The sequence below is a fragment of the Aspergillus alliaceus genome (genome assembly GCF_009176365.1).
Source record: "Aspergillus alliaceus strain CBS 536.65 unplaced genomic scaffold BDW43scaffold_5, whole genome shotgun sequence".
In the NCBI taxonomy this organism is placed as follows: Eukaryota; Fungi; Ascomycota; class Eurotiomycetes; order Eurotiales; family Aspergillaceae; genus Aspergillus; species Aspergillus alliaceus.
The window spans coordinates 832153-850263 of NW_022474688.1; the positions used below are offsets into that span (position 1 = coordinate 832153).

General features: G+C 46.8%; 3 protein-coding genes across 3 annotated transcripts; 1 reads left to right on the forward strand and 2 right to left on the reverse strand.

The window, feature by feature from the left end:
• The first annotated feature begins 486 nt into the window (after positions 1 to 486).
• Positions 487 to 5483, forward strand: BDW43DRAFT_182418 (putative GTPase activating protein (Tsc2)). The gene has a single exon (XM_032038897.1). It carries the CDS (start codon positions 578 to 580, stop codon positions 5297 to 5299), a length of 4722 nt encoding a protein of 1573 aa, XP_031904578.1. The 5' UTR covers positions 487 to 577; the 3' UTR covers positions 5300 to 5483.
• A 662-nt stretch (positions 5484 to 6145) lies between these two features.
• BDW43DRAFT_264085 (mannose-ethanolamine phosphotransferase GPI13) lies at positions 6146 to 10186 on the reverse strand. Its single transcript, XM_032040638.1, has 2 exons — positions 9557 to 10186; positions 6146 to 9478 (listed from the first exon to the last, which is right to left on the reverse strand). The coding sequence occupies exons 1-2, from the start codon at positions 9802 to 9804 to the stop codon at positions 6499 to 6501; spliced, it is 3228 nt and encodes a 1075-aa protein (XP_031904579.1). The 5' UTR covers positions 9805 to 10186; the 3' UTR covers positions 6146 to 6498.
• A 645-nt stretch (positions 10187 to 10831) lies between these two features.
• BDW43DRAFT_182444 (uncharacterized protein) lies at positions 10832 to 11919 on the reverse strand. Its single transcript, XM_032038898.1, has one exon. The coding sequence runs from the start codon at positions 11722 to 11724 to the stop codon at positions 11173 to 11175; it is 552 nt and encodes a 183-aa protein (XP_031904580.1). The 5' UTR covers positions 11725 to 11919; the 3' UTR covers positions 10832 to 11172.
• Positions 11920 to 18111: the final 6192 nt, after the last annotated feature.

Genomic DNA, 18111 nt, shown 5'->3' on the forward strand with positions numbered 1-18111 from the left:
GCGGGTTGCTTTGCAGTTTCCAGGCGGTGAGCAACCTGTCCGCGGGGTGATTCTGCCCATCAGGTGATTCGGCGGATTAACGGAATCCGAAACTCCGCCAGATCATCATCATGGATGCTTGGAGGGGAAAGGTGTCTTGGCACACTTTCGTTCTGGCGATGACCGTCTAAGTGTCGCTAATTCTGTTCGCTTCCACTTCTTTTTAGGGATATATTTTTTTTTCTGACTTGGTCCTCAAAGTTGTGCTTGTTTTCCTCACTTGGACCTGTCCGGCTTGGCTTAGAATTGTGCTTGTTCAATTTAGACAGCAGCGGTTTCAATCTCCTGCTACCCAGCTTATCTGGATCAAGCTTCAATGTTCCTTTCAGGTCTCCTGATGCTGTGAACACCTTCATGTGATCTGTCAATGGTTCGTCAACTTCCACCTTATGTCTATCCTCGAGCGATGTCACGGCCGGGATTGATCAGCTGGATATTATAAAGCATGAGCTACGGTCAGGTTCTTACTGATCCATGATTATCCAGGTATAAAACTGGTTGACTTAAACCATATCCATATACTCGTCCGCTAGGACGCATGTCTTCTGACGATGCTTCATCATCCTCCAGTTACAAACACCCAACATCTAGTTTCGCAGACGTTTTCAGATCTTTAGGCGTTGCCCGTTCCAAATCGCTTTCACCAATCTCGGTGCGAGAGAACAGTGATTCATTGTCGCAGACGTCGGATGGACATAGAAACAGCTGGGTTGCTTTTGGACTTGAATCAATGCATCGCGGTAGTGTTGTTTCCAGTTCTTCGGACGCTTCTGGTGCGCCAGATTTCGAGACGTCAATCAGGAACTTGGCACAGAAACAGAACCTTGCTCTTGCTATCGACGAGGCAGAGCAAGTTTCAAAGTCACTTCAGTGGTTTCCCTCTGAGCAATCATTGGCGCTGTGGGAGGCTGGCTCTTATCTTATCCATCATGCGACCTCTCCAGAAGCCCGGAGAAGCGGCTCTCTATTAATGGAAGCCATTGCAGCGCGCCAAGACCTGTCACCAACAGCAAGGAGATCTATCTTTGAGTCGATATCTCGTCCATCGGAGTCCGACGTGGTGCCCGCACGTGTGATTTCTTTAATCTCTCTCTCTGATCATGGTAGGAAGTTGGAGTTCGCCTCTTCGTCCATAGTCCCGATCATCTCGTCGTTTATAGTCCCACTATATGAGCTGATCTCGTCCGCTCGACTAAAAGCGAGAAAAGCTAAAGTTGCTAAGGCTAATGGGCTTGGTTACGACGATGCAGTCCTGGATGACTTGCTACAGTTTGCTGTTGACTTAATCACGTTACAAAGGAAATCTCCTAGTAGCGAAGAGGTCCAGTCGCTACTCCATCAGATCTTCATCGTCTGCAAGAAAACAAGTGTTGCTGCTGACATCAAAAACTCTTTGGCTGTATTTGAAGCTATAATTCTCTATGGAGATATTCCGGACGAAAGCTTTGTTCCCATGCTAGAGGTTCTATGCAATATCTATGCCTCGGTCAAGTCGTTGTCTGGCCCCACATCACGGACTGTGCGCAATCTTGCAAAATCAAGGAGACAGGACGAGATGGTCAATACTCTCTATTCGTTCTTGTTTGAATCTTCGGAAGAGCATGGGCGGAATCTCAACATTTTGCGTGGGACGGTACATGTGTTCACAGATCTTATCCGCGCACACGGTCAAGATGGAATACCTCAGCTTCAGTTCGAGCAGCTGATGGACTCTCTCCAAATCGTTCTACAGAAGGATGACGGCAGGCTAGAAGCAGACATTCTGGATTTGTGCCTGAATATTCTGGAGGGCGACTTTTATCGCGTGGCTCTAGAGAGAGACTGGTCGGGCTTCATCAACATTATCGTCTCTTGTTCGCTTAGAGCTATCGACGAACCGGGAGAGTGCTCAACGTCAAGCTCCAGCTCACATCTGGCTCATCCGAGAGCCAATATGTTAGACGAAGCGAGGTCCAACATTTTAGCCAACATCATTCAGATCGCCTCCGCTCTAGAGGCTCTTTGGGAGCGCATGAATCGGCAGCAAAAGTTGGACGCCACGCGTTTCCTGATGAATGTCTGTCAACATGTAGAACCCCCTCAGGCTGAGCTTATTCTTAATACAATGAGAACCGAGAAGCTTTGCTTCCCCGAGAGCCCTAACTGGGTACAGCATTGTCAGAAATTGATCCGCTGTTTCGTTCGATCTCGCGCCAAACCATCAGAGATTCGTATCCTGGCCCTGGACACAGTAAAAGAGGCTTTCACAAATTATGAGAGTCTAGCTCAGTTTCAGTCACATGGGCTTCTTAATTCAACGCTAGAGAACTTCTCTGATGAGGATGATATCTTGTTCCTCGAATCACTCGTCTCCTTTGTTGTCGATACTGCTATCCTTATCAGCGATGAGGCTACCTTCGGCTTTTTAGTGGACGCCCTGAGCTCGCCGATGAACAAAGATTTGAGCAAAGATGGGCCACATGGTGCAGAGTCGCCGACACTGACCTCTCCACATTCCCCATCAACTGGCAGTATGTTAGAGTCATCTCTAGCCAATGTTTGCTCCATAGGCTTAGTTAAAGTGTTTCTCCGTTCGTTGAACTTGTCTGCGAGTAAAGCTGTTTTAGTCTTTGAATCGCTTTTGAAGATTGCTTATGGCTCGGAGAGACCGGTGGACTCTCGCCTAACCGTGCTCAAGGTGTTGTTTAGGCTCCGATGCGACTCTTCAGGCTCCATTGCAGTCTTATCTGTCTCTGAAAATGACTTTTTGATGAACATCCCTGCTCGAAATGCCGATGCGGGCCCCAAGCCACACACTGCTATGGAAGAGCATACCGGAGATTACAGCGCAGATAACGATAGCCCACGCATATCAGCATCTGCTAAATTGTCAACAAAAGACACTGCTAGTACTTCTTCGAAGTCTTCTGGGCGGAATACAGGTATCCCTTTACGTGCGTCGAAGTTGACACCGCCGGTATGGACACTTGCCTCCTCCCAGGTACTTCCTGAGCAGCCACCAGATGAGTCGAGTCCATTCGTGTATGCTTATGCAACATCCGACGTGTCGCCTAATTCAGAATCGGACCCAGCGCAGAAGGTTGCATTGAAAGCAAACATGTGGCTAGAGACCGTTATCTCACTACTACATCGAGATACCAACTGGGAGATTTACAGCTACGTTCTCACTCATCTCGTGTCACAACTTCGCAACAAAGATTTTTTTAGCAATGCAGTTCCTCAGATCAAGCTATTGCGCAGTATCCTGTGTGATCAGGTTAAGAACGATTCCTTCCGTGAGCCCCCAGCATCCACCGGGGTCAAGAAAACTGATGTAGCGGGTTATATATTCGATACATTGTGCGTACTGATTGGCTATCATGAGTTCTTCGCTAAAAGTGAAGAAGACGAACTCGTTCGTTCGTTCATGATGGGTATCATTGGATCTTGGGGAGGTACTTCTCGCGGATGCATTCACGCCCTTTCTGTCTGCTGCCACGAAATCCCGCTCTCTGTGACGAAATCATTGAATGGAATTCTTGACAAGATGTCGAAAGTGATCACTCTTGCCAACCTTGCCGTACATATTCTAGAATTTCTAGCGTTACTCGCACGGTTACCTGATGTTTATGTGAACCTGCGAGAAGAGGAGATTCGTACTGTCTTCGGCATCTGCATTCGCTTTCTGCAGACTTCTAGAGAACAGCGCTTTAAAGCTTCCGAGTCAACTAATCGGAACCCTCAGGTATCTGCGAAGCTCGGAAGCGGTGTGCGAGAGACTGCTGCTCTTCCTGCTGAAATGTCTGACCCATCCCTTCAGGATGGGATGTCGAGATATATCTATACTCTAACACATCATGTCATGGTGTTTTGGTTCTTGTCGTTGAAGTTACAAGACCGAGCGAAGCATGTCAACTGGATCACTAGCAGACTTATATTCAAGGATGAACACGGGAAAGAAATGGTCGAAGAACAGAGTCAAGTTTTCCTCGACCTAATGCAGAGGGTTGCCTTTACCGACTTGGGCGAAACCATTCCGTATGTGACATTCCCTCCAACCCCAGCGGACGGACCTGTTTCGAAGAAGTCATGGGTGGTGGGCATGAGCATAGTCACTGTGGAGATAGCCGGAGTATCTGGCTTAACTCAAATCACAAAGAGACAGGCATCAGGAACCACGTACGCTATGTACCAGCAACGGACCGCTCCTGTCCTTCCGCATCAGGTTCCTCCAACCCCGGATGCTCACCTGCATGGTGACGGCATGCGCACTGCTGTTCTTCCAAGTCACGTCATGCTCCAGCTAACAACTACGGCTTTCCCGACACCTACCGCAATGCAGCCAATTCCACTTCCCGAGGATGACATTACCCGTCGAGCACTGAACACTTTCGACCGAAATGATATTGTGGACGGACACAAGATTGGTGTCATTTTCATAGACAAAGGGCAGACGGCCGAGGCAGATATTCTTTCCAATACGAGTGGTAGCCCCGACTATGAGTACTTCTTGTCGAGACTTGGCACCAAGGTTCCTCTTAGAAGTGCTCAATTCAATACTCAGGGATTGCACCCTGATATAGACGGGGAATCTACCTACGCATGGCGTGACCGGGTCACAGAAATCGTGTACCACGTAGTAACAATGATGCCTACCAATTTCGACAACGACCCTTCCTGCGTCAACAAAAAACGCCACATAGGAAATGACTTTGTCAACATCATCTTCAATCGCTCAAACATCCCATTCAACTTTGATACAATACCGTCACAGTTCAATTTCGTGAACATCGTTATTAGCCCCGTGTGTCGCATCGCCGATGGGTTTGAGTCTGCAAATATGGACACAGCTGGTTTTGAGAACTTCTATTACCACGTCCAGGTGATGAGCAAGCCCGGCTTCCCAGAAATTTCGCCTGCCGCCACGCCCAAGATTATTTCCGGGAAAAATCTAGCTGCATTCGTGCGTTTCCTTGCCCTAAACGCGTCAGTATTTTCTCTCGTTTGGAACAGTCAAGGAGGCGAGCATATTTCCTCCTGGCGCAACAGGTTGCGGGAGATCAAAAGACTTCGTGAGCGAGCATTGGGTTCCCAGACTCAGAGCCCCGAAGCCACAGAGGGTGCTTATCCTGGCCAACGCCGCAATACGAAGGCTAACATATTTTCCGAGGAACTGCCATCACGCAGTACTCCTACCCGGTCAGACTTTGCTACTGACTGGAATGCGTCTGCAGATGCAAATATCCTTCAGAACCTGGATTTCTCCCGGTGGGGCCGTTGAAAGGATCCTCGTTTTCTATGTTGAGGTTGAAGTACTGCTTAAAGCTTTTGATCTGGCCTACCTCACGCGTGGGATCGATGGGGTAAAAGGGCAAATATTTTGCCCTAACCTCGCCTACATCTAACATTTATGACTTCTTTACCACGATGGATTAATGTACATCTCCAGTTATTCAGCCTGTGTCAATACCCCTTCTGCTTTTCTGTGCTCAAAAGTTATCTTGTCTTGTTATCTTCCCCACTCTCTCGATTTAAGTCTCACTCATCTGCCGGTGTTACTGTCTTGGATACTGTATGAATCTATTGCACTTTTAAGAACATGTACGGTGATGGCTGGTACTGGCCTTTGAGAACTTACCTTGCTATAGATGGACGTAGGGAAAGCAAGCACTGGCAGCTGCCGGCAGCACTCAAACAAAAGTTTTGATAGAGTTTCGATTGTTGGCACTCGGATTTTGCTTGTTCATCACCCCCTTTCTGGCATGTATTGTAACAAATATTTGGGAATGGCAAAAAAAGAGGTGATACACTCGGTCTTCAGGGCTGGTAGAAGTAGTAGAAGGTAAAATGTACCGCCATCTATTATTCGATTACTATAAGGATCGTACAAGGAAGGCACATACTATGGATAAAGGATATTCAGGGAACGATATCAGGAGGTATATATAGTCCAAGTCCACGTTTCGTCTTACCCTCTTAGCTATCATTTTCTCGAATATTCTTGATTTCTGCTACGTATGACTTGCTGCATACAATTTGGAATCAATTAAGTGGTTTATATACGTCCACAATGAAACTCTGGTTTTTAGTTGACGTCTGTCAAATGAATAGGATGGTATTATTTCAACTTAGTTTTATTAGTTTTTTGTTTCGGTCGATATATCAATAATATATCGTCATATATTAAAGAATCAGAAACCAAGAATTAGAACAGCTATGATTCTTTGCCCCCTTCCCAGTCTCCATTTACCGTCTCCAAACTTTGTCAGAAGAATATACATAACTAAAGATTAATAAATACAAGGAACAACGTTTTCGCAGAGGTCATTCAAAGTGGCGAGAAAGGCATGATGTAGTGGGTGATTCAGACAAAGCGACTCTATTGCAAAAGGCTTGCGGCTGGGAATTTCTGATTATTATTACCCCTTCCCCTGGGCACCGTGCCTCAATGTAGGACTGAAGATCGAGTTCTCTCACAGTCTACCACCCAAAGATTTCACCAACACTCAGCATGCTCCAGCGTACGCCGGCCACAGAGAACAAGATGAGGACAATGTCCACAACTCCGAGAGCGACAGCACCCATCATAAAGCGAGGACAGAAGATGCGATAGAGCATGAGATGACGGCGAAGATGGCCAGCCCACATCGTAGTTGCGAGGTTGATGGTGGCGAAGTAGAGGATATAAGTACATGCCGCCTGTACAACGTCCGAAAGAATTTTAGTGGCAGGATTCTTGGGCTGTGACGCAGGCTTTGATGGGTCATGAAGTTGTAAAGGCCGCTTCCAGAGAACGGTTAGAGGAACAGCAACGGCGGCGAGAATTTGCGGACCGAAAGTGTTAAGAATCACTAGTATCGGAGACCAGGGGTATTTAACGGAGGATAAGGGTACAAAGGCGGCCTCCCATTGTATAGTGCTCAAAGCTGCCTGGTGGCCTGTCTTGAAATAATAAAAGGAACCGAGAAGCGCCAGAACAACCGGACCGATAGCCGAATTACCCAAGACCAACGCATTTGTGTCAAGGATTTCAAGCAAAGATAAGATCTGCCAGAGTAACAAACCCACGGCACCCTGGCCCATAGGCTTTTGCATTAGAACAATAGCCAAGCAAAAATTGACAACAAGAAGGAAGAACCTAGTCCCGTAGATGTTCCCGAAACCCAGGATAGTGACGGTTGTCCTTCCCGGTTGCGCTGGGGAGGAAGGCGACTTGGTGTTACTGTCGGAGTTGGCACTACCTTGTGTGACACTAATGCTAACACATGGCTTCGAATATATGTACGCTGTTGTGCCAGCAGCAAAAGCGAGACCAAGAACAAGCTGAGCGAGAAATACTCGAACGGACTTCAAGGTCTCTTTGCTTAAGGTGAACCATTCCCCATCATCCGCGCCTTCAAGCATCCAGAAAATAGAGGTCAAAAGCAATCCTAGTCGAAAACCGTATCCAACCCACAAGGTAGCAGCCCCTTCGTATGACTTCGAGCCGGCGTAGAAAGATTTAACAACCGCTGGTAAAATGAGCGTCACGAGGAAAGGAATGGCGAGCTGCCATGGGGCAGAGGTAGATGATGTTGTGGATGCATAGTAGGTGGAGCGACAAAATGGCATCTGCTCCTCACGGCAAAGGCGGGAGAACGAAGCGATTCTTCCCAGGGCCACAAAGAGGACCGAGTGGTAGACTCCCAAGACCCTGTCGGCTGTTGACCTTTGGCGCATTGAAGATACGCCCGCAACGACACCAAAGGTGGAAAGGAAGAATAATAGAATTTCATCCTCCCAGATGGTGTACGAGTTAGAAGCAAATCCCAGCGACTGAGTCACAGTGAACAGCAGAGCGAGCAAACCCCACAATGAGTTGGGTACAGGCAACACCAAGCGACCAGCCTTCACAAAGATGACCCACGAAGCGCCAAGTATACTTCCGACGGCAGCCCACAAAGCCGATGATTCTGTTGTTGGCACATCCACCACGCCACTGAAGGCCAAAGAACCGCCGACCACAGCACCCATGCCCAAACCTACTCCAACCGCAGAAAGGAGCGGCGTTGTGAGCTCTGTGTGGTCTGATCTGATACCTCGGGCATAAAACACCAGCAATAAAAGCCCTGCAAAGAGTATACCAACACCCTGTACCATACTCGGGAGATCGAATTTAGCCCACAATGCCCGGCATATATTGAGGGTGTGCCGCTGGTACTCCCGATGCGACTGGTACACAGAACGCATTGCCGCTTTGTTCGACTTGCTGGACTTCTGCCAGGCATTCTCCGCTGTCTCCCACAAGTCAAGCGACTGAGATTCTTGGCCATCATCGGCAGCCCGCGTGATTGCATACTCGTGCTGATACCTCTCGATTTGAGCGGACACCAGCCGATTGACGGCGACCAGATTTTTCCAGTCTTTTCCGCTAGGTCCTGAGAAAGCCTCCTCGATCGGCGATCCAAGGTTGTTGAAGGGGATCGGCAAGCCAAGAAGTAATGACAGCGTTGGTACGAGGTCTATCTGAGGAACAGATCGTTCTCGCGCCGACTTCGGTGGTATGGCAGACTCTGGACTGGTGCGACCAAAGAACTTTTTCTTTGAATACATCCATAGAGCAGCATCTACTTCGTCATTCGATTCGCCTCCATGATCGCCTTTTGAGTCCATGCCATGATCGCCCATTACAACTAACAAAGTGCGATCGTCAATCTTAGCGATGATATCTCGAATGACCTGGTCCATTTGCCTTAATTTTGCTCCCATGGCTGGGTGGTTGGGACCATAACGGTGGCCAGCGTGATCCACACCAAGGTAATGGCTAAATATAACATCCCATTTTGTGACGTTCTCCGAATGTAGGAGGGGAAACAAATGATCATTGACGCCATTGTCAACGGTGTGTAAGTCCCATACATTAAGAGAGTCAAAGGGCCGCGTCAGTTCGGGATCAAAGTAATTAGGGAAGAGACTGTGCCAAGTGTCGTCGCCGAGGTGCACCAGATTCTTCCCTGCAGAACGTAGCTGAGCGACTAGGTTGTCCTCATCAATTGCCGTTCCAGCGAAATTAGAGCCAGCGTCCACGAAAGTTGGCAGGGTTCCAGTCGTCAATCCTTTGAGACGCTGCAGCGTTGTGGTAGGTGGATCCGCAATGAACGGCAGCAAGAAAGCGTTCTCTGGGGTGTTCACTGCGGTGTCATACAGAATGGGAATATTATCATGGAACAACTGGGCAGTTTCACCCTGGGTTGTTGGCGCGAATGGGACCGTGAAATCGTACCGCAGGGCATCTACGATGATTACAATAGCCTTCTCGAATGACTTCTCGTGCCAACACCCTTCGTTTCTCTTGCCGACCGCCGAATGCGACGATGTATCTCTGAAGGGAAGAACTTCACAAGACGACTTATTCTCCAAGACCATTCGAGTCAGGAGAAACCCTTTGGTGAAAAAGAATATTCCGACAACATGGACAAACCTATATTTCATTATTCAGTATTGAAATTTCCAACCCCAGGACGAAAGCATGCTTGCAACGCTGGGGGTGTAAGCTCACAGTATCCAGCCAAGCACGCCCAGTGAACCCAGATGCTTGAGTTTGAAATCCCGTTCCAAGTCATCATCGACACTTTCTTGCCCATTTCCTCCTTTTCCTGGTCGAGAAGGATTTCCTACCAATGCCTTTGGTACCGGGGTTTTTCGAGGATCGTTGCGTTCCGAGGGCCGTAGGGGCGAGGCGGTCGTTTGCAAGCCATTGAGGTCAGGCCTATCAGACCCCGACCCCTGACTTGATCCGGATACCATCACAGGCAAGAAGTTCCCGAATTTGTCAAGGTCCTATTCATCTAAAGCGATCAAGGAGTAAATTTGCCTTTCACGGCAGCGCAACCACTCGCTGCGGGTGAACAAGTCGGGGGGAGCTGGTACAAGAATAGGGGTGTCAAAAAAATTTAGGAATTAGAAATGGACGACACATTGAATTTGAGAAGGGAGTGGGGAAGGAGTGGCTATCCCTTAGTCGTCTTTCTTTCGCGTCCGAAATTTTTAAAGCTGTCGGACGGCCTCCAAGTAAATTGGATCACTGTGCCGGCATGGTAACCGCAAGGATTCAGTCGCAGACAGGGATATATATAGAAACATTAAACTAAAGAATTATAGGCTATCTCTTCTTCATGCAAGTGAGAGAGAGACTGGGATGGGAGGGAACCGAGAAGAGCACGATGCATTTCGCACATCCCAAATCTTCCCGCCGTGACGTCGGGCAATCGGCGCTTTCGGCAACGCCAACTTGGGAAACCTTTCGCTATCATTGGCCGGCACGGCTCGGAACATCCAGAACCCTGCAACAGTGGAGCCCCTCCGAATCTGGACAACTGTTTACTGGTTGCGGCAATATTATAGTTACATGTTGTGCATCCTTAGTATGGCTCGGGACCACATGGTCACACGCCATTGGAAGAAAAGAGTACGAGAACATCGGAGATGATTGAACACATCCGTTGAGACTCAAATAAAGTGACCGTTCAATGCAGGGTCAGACTAGTTACACACATTATCCAGCTGTAAGACACCCTAAAGGCAACCCGAGAATTGTAGGGATGGTGATAATAGATAATAGAATAGAAGGTAGAAATGGTAAACCAAAAGAGAAGTGGAAGAAGGAAAAGAAGAAGGTAAAACAAGACGAATGAAAAGAATCCAACAAACAGGTGCGTAATGTCTTTCCAACCCTAGTGACGTGGCAGGGTGAAAGTGTCTAAGTGACCGAGCACGAGAAATGAACGCCCAGAAAAAGAAAGGCAATGAAAAGGTAAAATAAATCTGGGGGAAATGAACCAGCAGCCCTTTGCTATACACAATTCAGCCGAGGTATGCCTTTAGTTTTATCTTCGGGTGGGTCGGTCAGATAAGTAATGTCAATAAAGACAGGAGTGTCCCCAAGCTGCTGAAGATCAGTAGCGCGGTGGGCAGACAGGATAGATTAGTCCGCGTATGTGCAAGTCGCGAAGGGTAAAACGAAACGGAAGTGCCGGGATATAAAATTTGGAAACAGGAGATCTTCGCCGGGATATCGTCATGCCTTTTGAAATCGTCGAAGGGTAAGAAGAGGTTTAATGGGGTATCACGGATAGAATAGACAGCCGCTGGTATCTGGTTACCAACGCGGTATGTTTAAGACCATCTTTTGATATCCTCCTTCTCCTTGAGTCCACCCATACGCTCAATGTCCAAGGATTGGAAACGTTCCGCATCACTGGATTGATATGGTGGAAGCTCATCATGGCATGGCTCCAATCCAACCCCGCCAGCATCGGTAATTCTCACAACCACCATGCGTCCAGATTTGCGCTTTCCAGATTCATCCTCCTCCTCAGGGAACGTGATGCGGATCTCCGGGACAGGGCTGGGGGGAGGGCTCGACGAGTTCTCCATTAGACTCCTCTTCTCATCGTAGACGAGGACAGAATCGGTCTTTGAATATGGTGGCGCAGAGATCGTAAGGCTGCGGTGATGGGTCGTGCACTGACCGTTATGGATCGGTAGTTCGGATTGTTTCCGATTTTGGCGCTTGCGGCGCAAGACAAGAAGGGCACCAACCAATGTGATGCCGACTAGAACAAGAACCAAGAGCGCGATCAGAAGATCGACCATGGCCGGAGTCAGGCTATCATCGCCGCTTTTCCCATCGTCGCGGGCAGCGAGTCTCTTGAACAGGCGCGTCATTTTTTAATGGTCGGCTCTTATGGTATATACTGTAACGATATATGTATGGACACAACGCGTGTGGAAATGTGTTTCGGTTAGAAGAATCAAAGTCGTCCTACATGGCACCATGATCAGCACTGGACTGGGTTACCTGCAAGACAAATGACACTTACTCAACGTCCCAGTAAATTGTCTTCACTGGAAAGAAAATGCAACAAAAACCGGAGTGATTATCGTGAGATAATCGCTGTCTAGAACAAAAGAGGGAATGTATCAGGTTGGTCGTCCGGTCGGGTCGGGCGGTCTGAAAAGACTTGAGGTGTTTGTAGCACAACGAAATGGGCCGGGCTGGTAAGGAGAACGAACGGACAGCAAGGTGAACAGCTGAAAGAGTGAAGCGACACCTGCTTTAGGATAAAATGAACGTGACGGGGAAGGAAGGAGGAGGAATGAATGAGGGCTGGTATGAGAGTGGAATGATAGCCAAGGGAAGAGAGAAAAACAAAAACGAAAAGAAAAAAGAAAGGGAAGGGTCAGACGAGAAGAGGAGAGAGAGAGAGAGAGAGAGAGAGCCTAACGCACGGTCAACCAGCCGGTACGACAGGAACGAGGCGCAAGGGCTTGCCCACAGGGCCAGACCGTCCAGCGAACACCCAGCAAGGGTGAGTTGGTCGCTAGCCAACGACACTCAAGACTAGTCTTAGACTAAATGCCACAAGGATCCACTCTAGCGTTGTTTGTTTGTCCATTTCCTCTATGGTGTCACTTGGCAGTTCGCTGGCGTGGGCGCTAAAGGAAGTTGTAATTTCCATTCCCCATGCCTTGGAGCCTATCGGAAGGCGGAGGTCCCTGGACTAAGACCTTCCCCCAAGCCTATTCGTCCGTTCCCCTGTTGATTGATGCTAAATTTTGTCCATCTTTTCAAGGCTCCACTCACTCGACGTCTTCTTTTTTTGGCTCTTTTCTTTTACCCCTGAATAGCACGATGATTTCCTGTCCGATTCCATAAATAAATATAAGGCCAGTCGTCGATATTGCTGTCCCTCTTGACATATGCGTCCCATCGGGAAATTTTACATCGGTAGATATTTAAGCACTTAAAATCTCATGTTACAGGCCTTGATCCACCTTGAACGATCGCTGTTTCCAATGTATGTACTCCACACAGCAAGAAGGCATGCGACAGACCGCACCATGAAATCACCCTCTTGTCTCTCTATGCTATGTGGCAACCAGAGTGGCCTCGAATTTTTATATGATCTCATGGCGGGGTACCGGAAACCAAGGCGGGTTGAAAATCTCAACCATAGTGAACTCGAGAAATGAATGATATCAACAAAACTGCTTCTTCCTATTTAACACTTCGGAGGGACCACACTGGGCTTCTGAATCACATAGACATATAAATAGATCGTTATACATATCCCTTTGTACTCCAACGAACTTTGTAGGACATTCTTGACAATCATTGTCTATATATATGGTTATGTACGTCTTCTCTGCCCGAGGATGACATGCCCACACTGGACAGCGTACTTTGATGCTTAACTAAAAGACATCACTTGCTTGGAATTCTCGGTAGAAAGGCATGTATACATACATTAAATCTAATATATACTCATATCTCTCTGTGTCCGAGGCGAAAGCCAGGTTGTACTGCTTGCATATTTACGTGAGAAATACCTAGGAGATGCAAACCAAATTTTGTGATGAACCTATTTAACGCTAAGCCTTCGGAAGTACTCCAGATTGGTTAGATATCGTCTGGGTGATCGGTGCCAATGGTTTGTATCTATCTCACCACTTGGCCGTTAGCAATTGGGCTTTATCTAAGCCTGTAACTGTGCCCTGAGGATATTGCTGCAGTTTATTTGTGGTCGTCGTCGTCCGTATGCCTTGGAGCTCGATATATTGATGTATCCTACCTCAAAAGGCTTTTCCAAATTATTACGAAATTTCCAAGAATATATCTCCGCTAAAAGTAATGCCTCAATGACCGAGCGATGATCGAATGACTCTGCGATGGCGGATATATACAAACAAAACATGGTCATTACCACATGCACCAACCACCGCTTACAAACCACGTATTTAGACAGACAATCTCTACCAAGTATTATACCTTTTTATTAGTTTACTCGGAAAAGAGTGAGCCTAAATTATTTCGCCAAACCGAGGAATATCCTAAGGGAAGTCAGCCCTGATTGGCAGCTTTTTGGTCCCACTGCTCATCCGATCATCATAGTGACCAACTCCCGGTATTCCTATCATACCAACCCAAATTCCCCGCGCGCTGGGAAGAGTCACGTCGGCCCTAGACCCGTCGGGAGATAGATATGCTCATATGATGAGGTCCTTACTTCAAACCAGCACGAACCGACATGAACTGCTGCGATATGACTCACCGCTCCAGATCTACGGGAAAGAAGTTATAACGGTTCTGGCTTCGATAATCGTTCCGCCTTACCCCATTTTTATTCCATGGATGGCTTGGTGCTGTGGTTTGTTGGAGTGTCGAAGAGTATTAGCCTCGACCGAACGCCGTCGAGCAGGGATACGCGGATATGGTTTTACAGCTTGCCTTTTCCCAGTCAAGTGGGTGATCAGTCTCTGGAGTGAGTTTAAATAATCGGCGTCTACGATGGACGCAAGCCATACTCATTGACTCCACACGGTTGTGGTACCGGGAATCAAAGGGAAATCACCGATGAATCCCGCAATCGCCGGCATACAGAATACAAGGCTAGCAACATGTACCGATAGGAATCACGGCCCATGGACAAAGGCCTCCTCAAGTTCTCGAACGTGAGGGGTGCATATTGCCATCAAGAGAAAATATCATGTTTCCTGTATGCTAGTTGTATACCTCTCATACATTCGCTATGCATGGTATCCTCCTGCGAGTAGCGTGAAATTACTTCACCTAGAATCCATAGGTAGTACTGTACAACAAAATGTGTGGTAGTCTCCATCAAATGACCCTCTAGACACTCTAGGAAGTACATACCTGTATAGCTCGTTAATACAGAAGACACACAAAATATATATTTGCTACACCGCCTTCTCTAAAGTTGTATATGCCTTATAGCGCCGTGTTTCCTATGTTTAGCGCAGACATATAATATGCTGATATGGCGCGAGAGAGAGAGTGTGTGTGGCGAGAATCTATTTGCGGAAAGACCCTTAACCTGCACGATCCCATGATTATAAAATCGGGCTCACTTGGTGAGTTCATCATGATATTACAATCGTCGCCACTAGCTCTTCAGTTTCGCTTTTGCCAGGTTCAGGTGCCTGATCTATATAAATTGCTTTGATAAGGGGAGGGGGTAAGGAATGACAGAAGAAAGGTCAGATGGGAAGGAACCAAGGTTATGCGGTGCAACATCAATACGTTGGTAGTATCACTATGGTACAGACGTGTGTTATGGCTACAAGCCTCTCTGGCCCGGCTATTTTTCTCACAGCATGGATCTACACTCGGATGTGGTACAAGGGACCAAGGTATGGATGGAAATATTATCCGCAGATTATCAGACATAGACCGTTGGAGAACAATTTGTCCTAGAAGAAGCCCGAGGAAGGGCTCTGAATATCGTGGTATGTAAGGTTGTTACTCCACCGTTCTTATTGGAAGGGATCAATAATATTATTAATTAATAATCATTAGCGAGTTTCGAGGCTCTTACCGAGAAAGTAAAATGTCTCCCAAGTACGAAGATCAACTGGTGATGTATGCACACACTTCTGCAGATCATATAGGCCAACAGCGTTCAAGACGAGAGGACTGAACCGGGTCCACCAGACTGTAGTCTGGAAGTTCCAATCCTGAACTACGTACATCCCATTGATCCGGGTGGTCACTCTGGCAAGACAATGACTGTGGCGGGAGATCTCCTCAAAAGTTGGTACGTGGTCCGCCAGAAGGAGAGCGCAGATGAAACCCAACTGAGGGGTACACTGGTAGGAAGCAAGGGGGCTGTTTGGATGAATGGGAATCTGCCAATGCTTGCTACCGGTTAATAATTGCGTGAATCATCCCTACCACTATGGTATTCTCCAGGTATCCTGCGCCTTGTCAGGAGTGCTGAGGTCAGAAACCACGAAAGATTCCGTGGATGGGCGCGTAGCCGCTTGGGGTGATGTACATACTAGGTACAGTATGTATTGGTCCATGTATCTATACATGATACTAGTACCCTTACGGCAGGAATGGAGCAGTGCGTTAGTAAAGATGATGGCATGTCAAATAGGATTATGTAGCTATGGCTTGAATACTTAGGGTAGAGTACCTAGTAGTATAGGTGTATATTACAGTACATATTATATTACATACTACTATGCGTATCTTTTGTCAGTTGGTATTGTCATGCCGTCACAAGACCTTATCCCCACCTATGAGGCTATTAGGGTAGGTAGTATTGGCAGTAATAACCAAACAGCCAGTTGCACGAGGCCTTGACCAACAACAAAAATGAGGGGGTCATTTTTTATATTTCTCTCTCTCTCTCACTTTCTCACTTCCTTTTTCCTTTTCCAATTCTTATAATATAATAACATAATAATATATATTTTTGTTTTTCTATTATATAGGCTACTTGTTTCTCATAACGGAAGGTTTCGAAGGTGCTATGGAAACAGGCCAACTCAACCCTACGTAAAGCAGGGATTGAATAAGCTAATTAATATCCGCCGGTGTGTTCCTTTGCCTATGCCCGATAAAGTATTTGTTTTTAATTGTTATGAGGAAAATCAAGCTAGTTTAGTGGATCCGATCGGTCGGGCTGGAGCACAAGTTAACTTTCGCTGTAAGTCTTATTTTAGGACTTGAAGCCAGTCAAGGAATGCGGAAGTCAACAACAACATCTCCTAGTCTAGTCTACTACTCTATTCCGATCTGGTCTACTTTGCTAGCCTCGCAACATGTCCAAACAAGTAATCGCTGGCTAGGAAGTCATGTCCGAAAGGACGGCAACCAACATCGTCTGTTCGGCCGTACCAAGGACACTTAAATGGTCTCCACAATGGTCTGAATATTATTTATATTGCTGTCTCTCCCCGATCTAAGTAATCAACGTGGTACGTGGATATAATAAAGTACTAGATAGATTACGCAAAGTGTACAGGATTACAATGTGTCATGATGACCAGAACAGACTATGGGTTATTTATTATCTCTGATATCTCACCAGACTCTCCAGCCTTGGATCGAAGGTAATATGAGGAATTGTACTGTCACAAAATGTAGTCATCCATTGTTAGGCATATTGTAGATTTTTTTTTTATTCCTTCTTAAAAAGCCCAGTATGCGTCATACATATCGGATTACAAGGTCAGTAGATAAAGATAAAGTTAAGGACTAATTTATGACAATAAGAGAGGGGTCAAAAAAAGAAAAAAATTAAAAGAAAAGAGAAAAGGACGGTAAGTTCAGTTGAAGGCTAAAGAATGACGGGAATGGATTTCGGCGGCCCCAGAAATCTTCAAGGGTGGTTTTGGAACGGTATGGGACGAGCGGACAAGGCGATCATCATAAAGCCTTGGTTTTTCCTTAAAAGGCTGGGCGGTAGATACTTGCTGTGTAGGTGTAGGAAACATACTGCGATGAAGTACCTGACCAGATCGACAAGATCGCCTAGTGTATTGTCACCAGTGGTACCAATGTAAATCCAATAATACCATTCCTATGGATTGGGAGGGTCTTTCTTTCCAAGACACGCAGCATCTTTTTTCCAGCTCGACCTTTCAAGTGAACCAGCTTATCTATCATCTTGACTCTCTTGTCACTTGCAAAAAAGACTTCATATTTTTCTTTTTTGCTTTTAATTTCCAGTTCCCTTTTTTTTATTATATATTGTCACCTTTTTTTTTATTCCCGACCACTCCCATCCCCCTTCCTTTTTTTCACTTTTTTTTTTCTTTTTTTCATCTTTTTTTCTGACAACTTAACTACTCCATTTTTTTGTTCCTACTGTATCCTGAATCTTATTAGTGCTTCTGTTCTGTGCTACCAGTTTTCTTTCACTTCGTTTAGGAAATTTTTTTTCTCGCTGCGCTTCCTCTCTTTCGTTCTCAGCCTCCAAAAGGATACTTATCATCATCCTTTTCCTCCTTCCTCCCCCCCACCGCTTCTCTTCTCTCGTCTCCCCACTGGTGTGGAGGTCGAAGAGGATTTACGATCGAGATTGATCGGCCCCCAGAACCACTTTTGGGTGTCATGCTTGCTTTCGCCGGTGTCACAACTGAATTACATTAATGCCGTGCTTTGTCTCTCTCGCTCGCATTCCCATTTATCGCTGATCCACCAATCACGCCTGATCGCCTTCATTTGCGCCACGAAAACACATTCCTCTCCATACCAGCTGCAATTTTTCTGAATCACTCCCCTCCCCCTTGCCGCTGCAA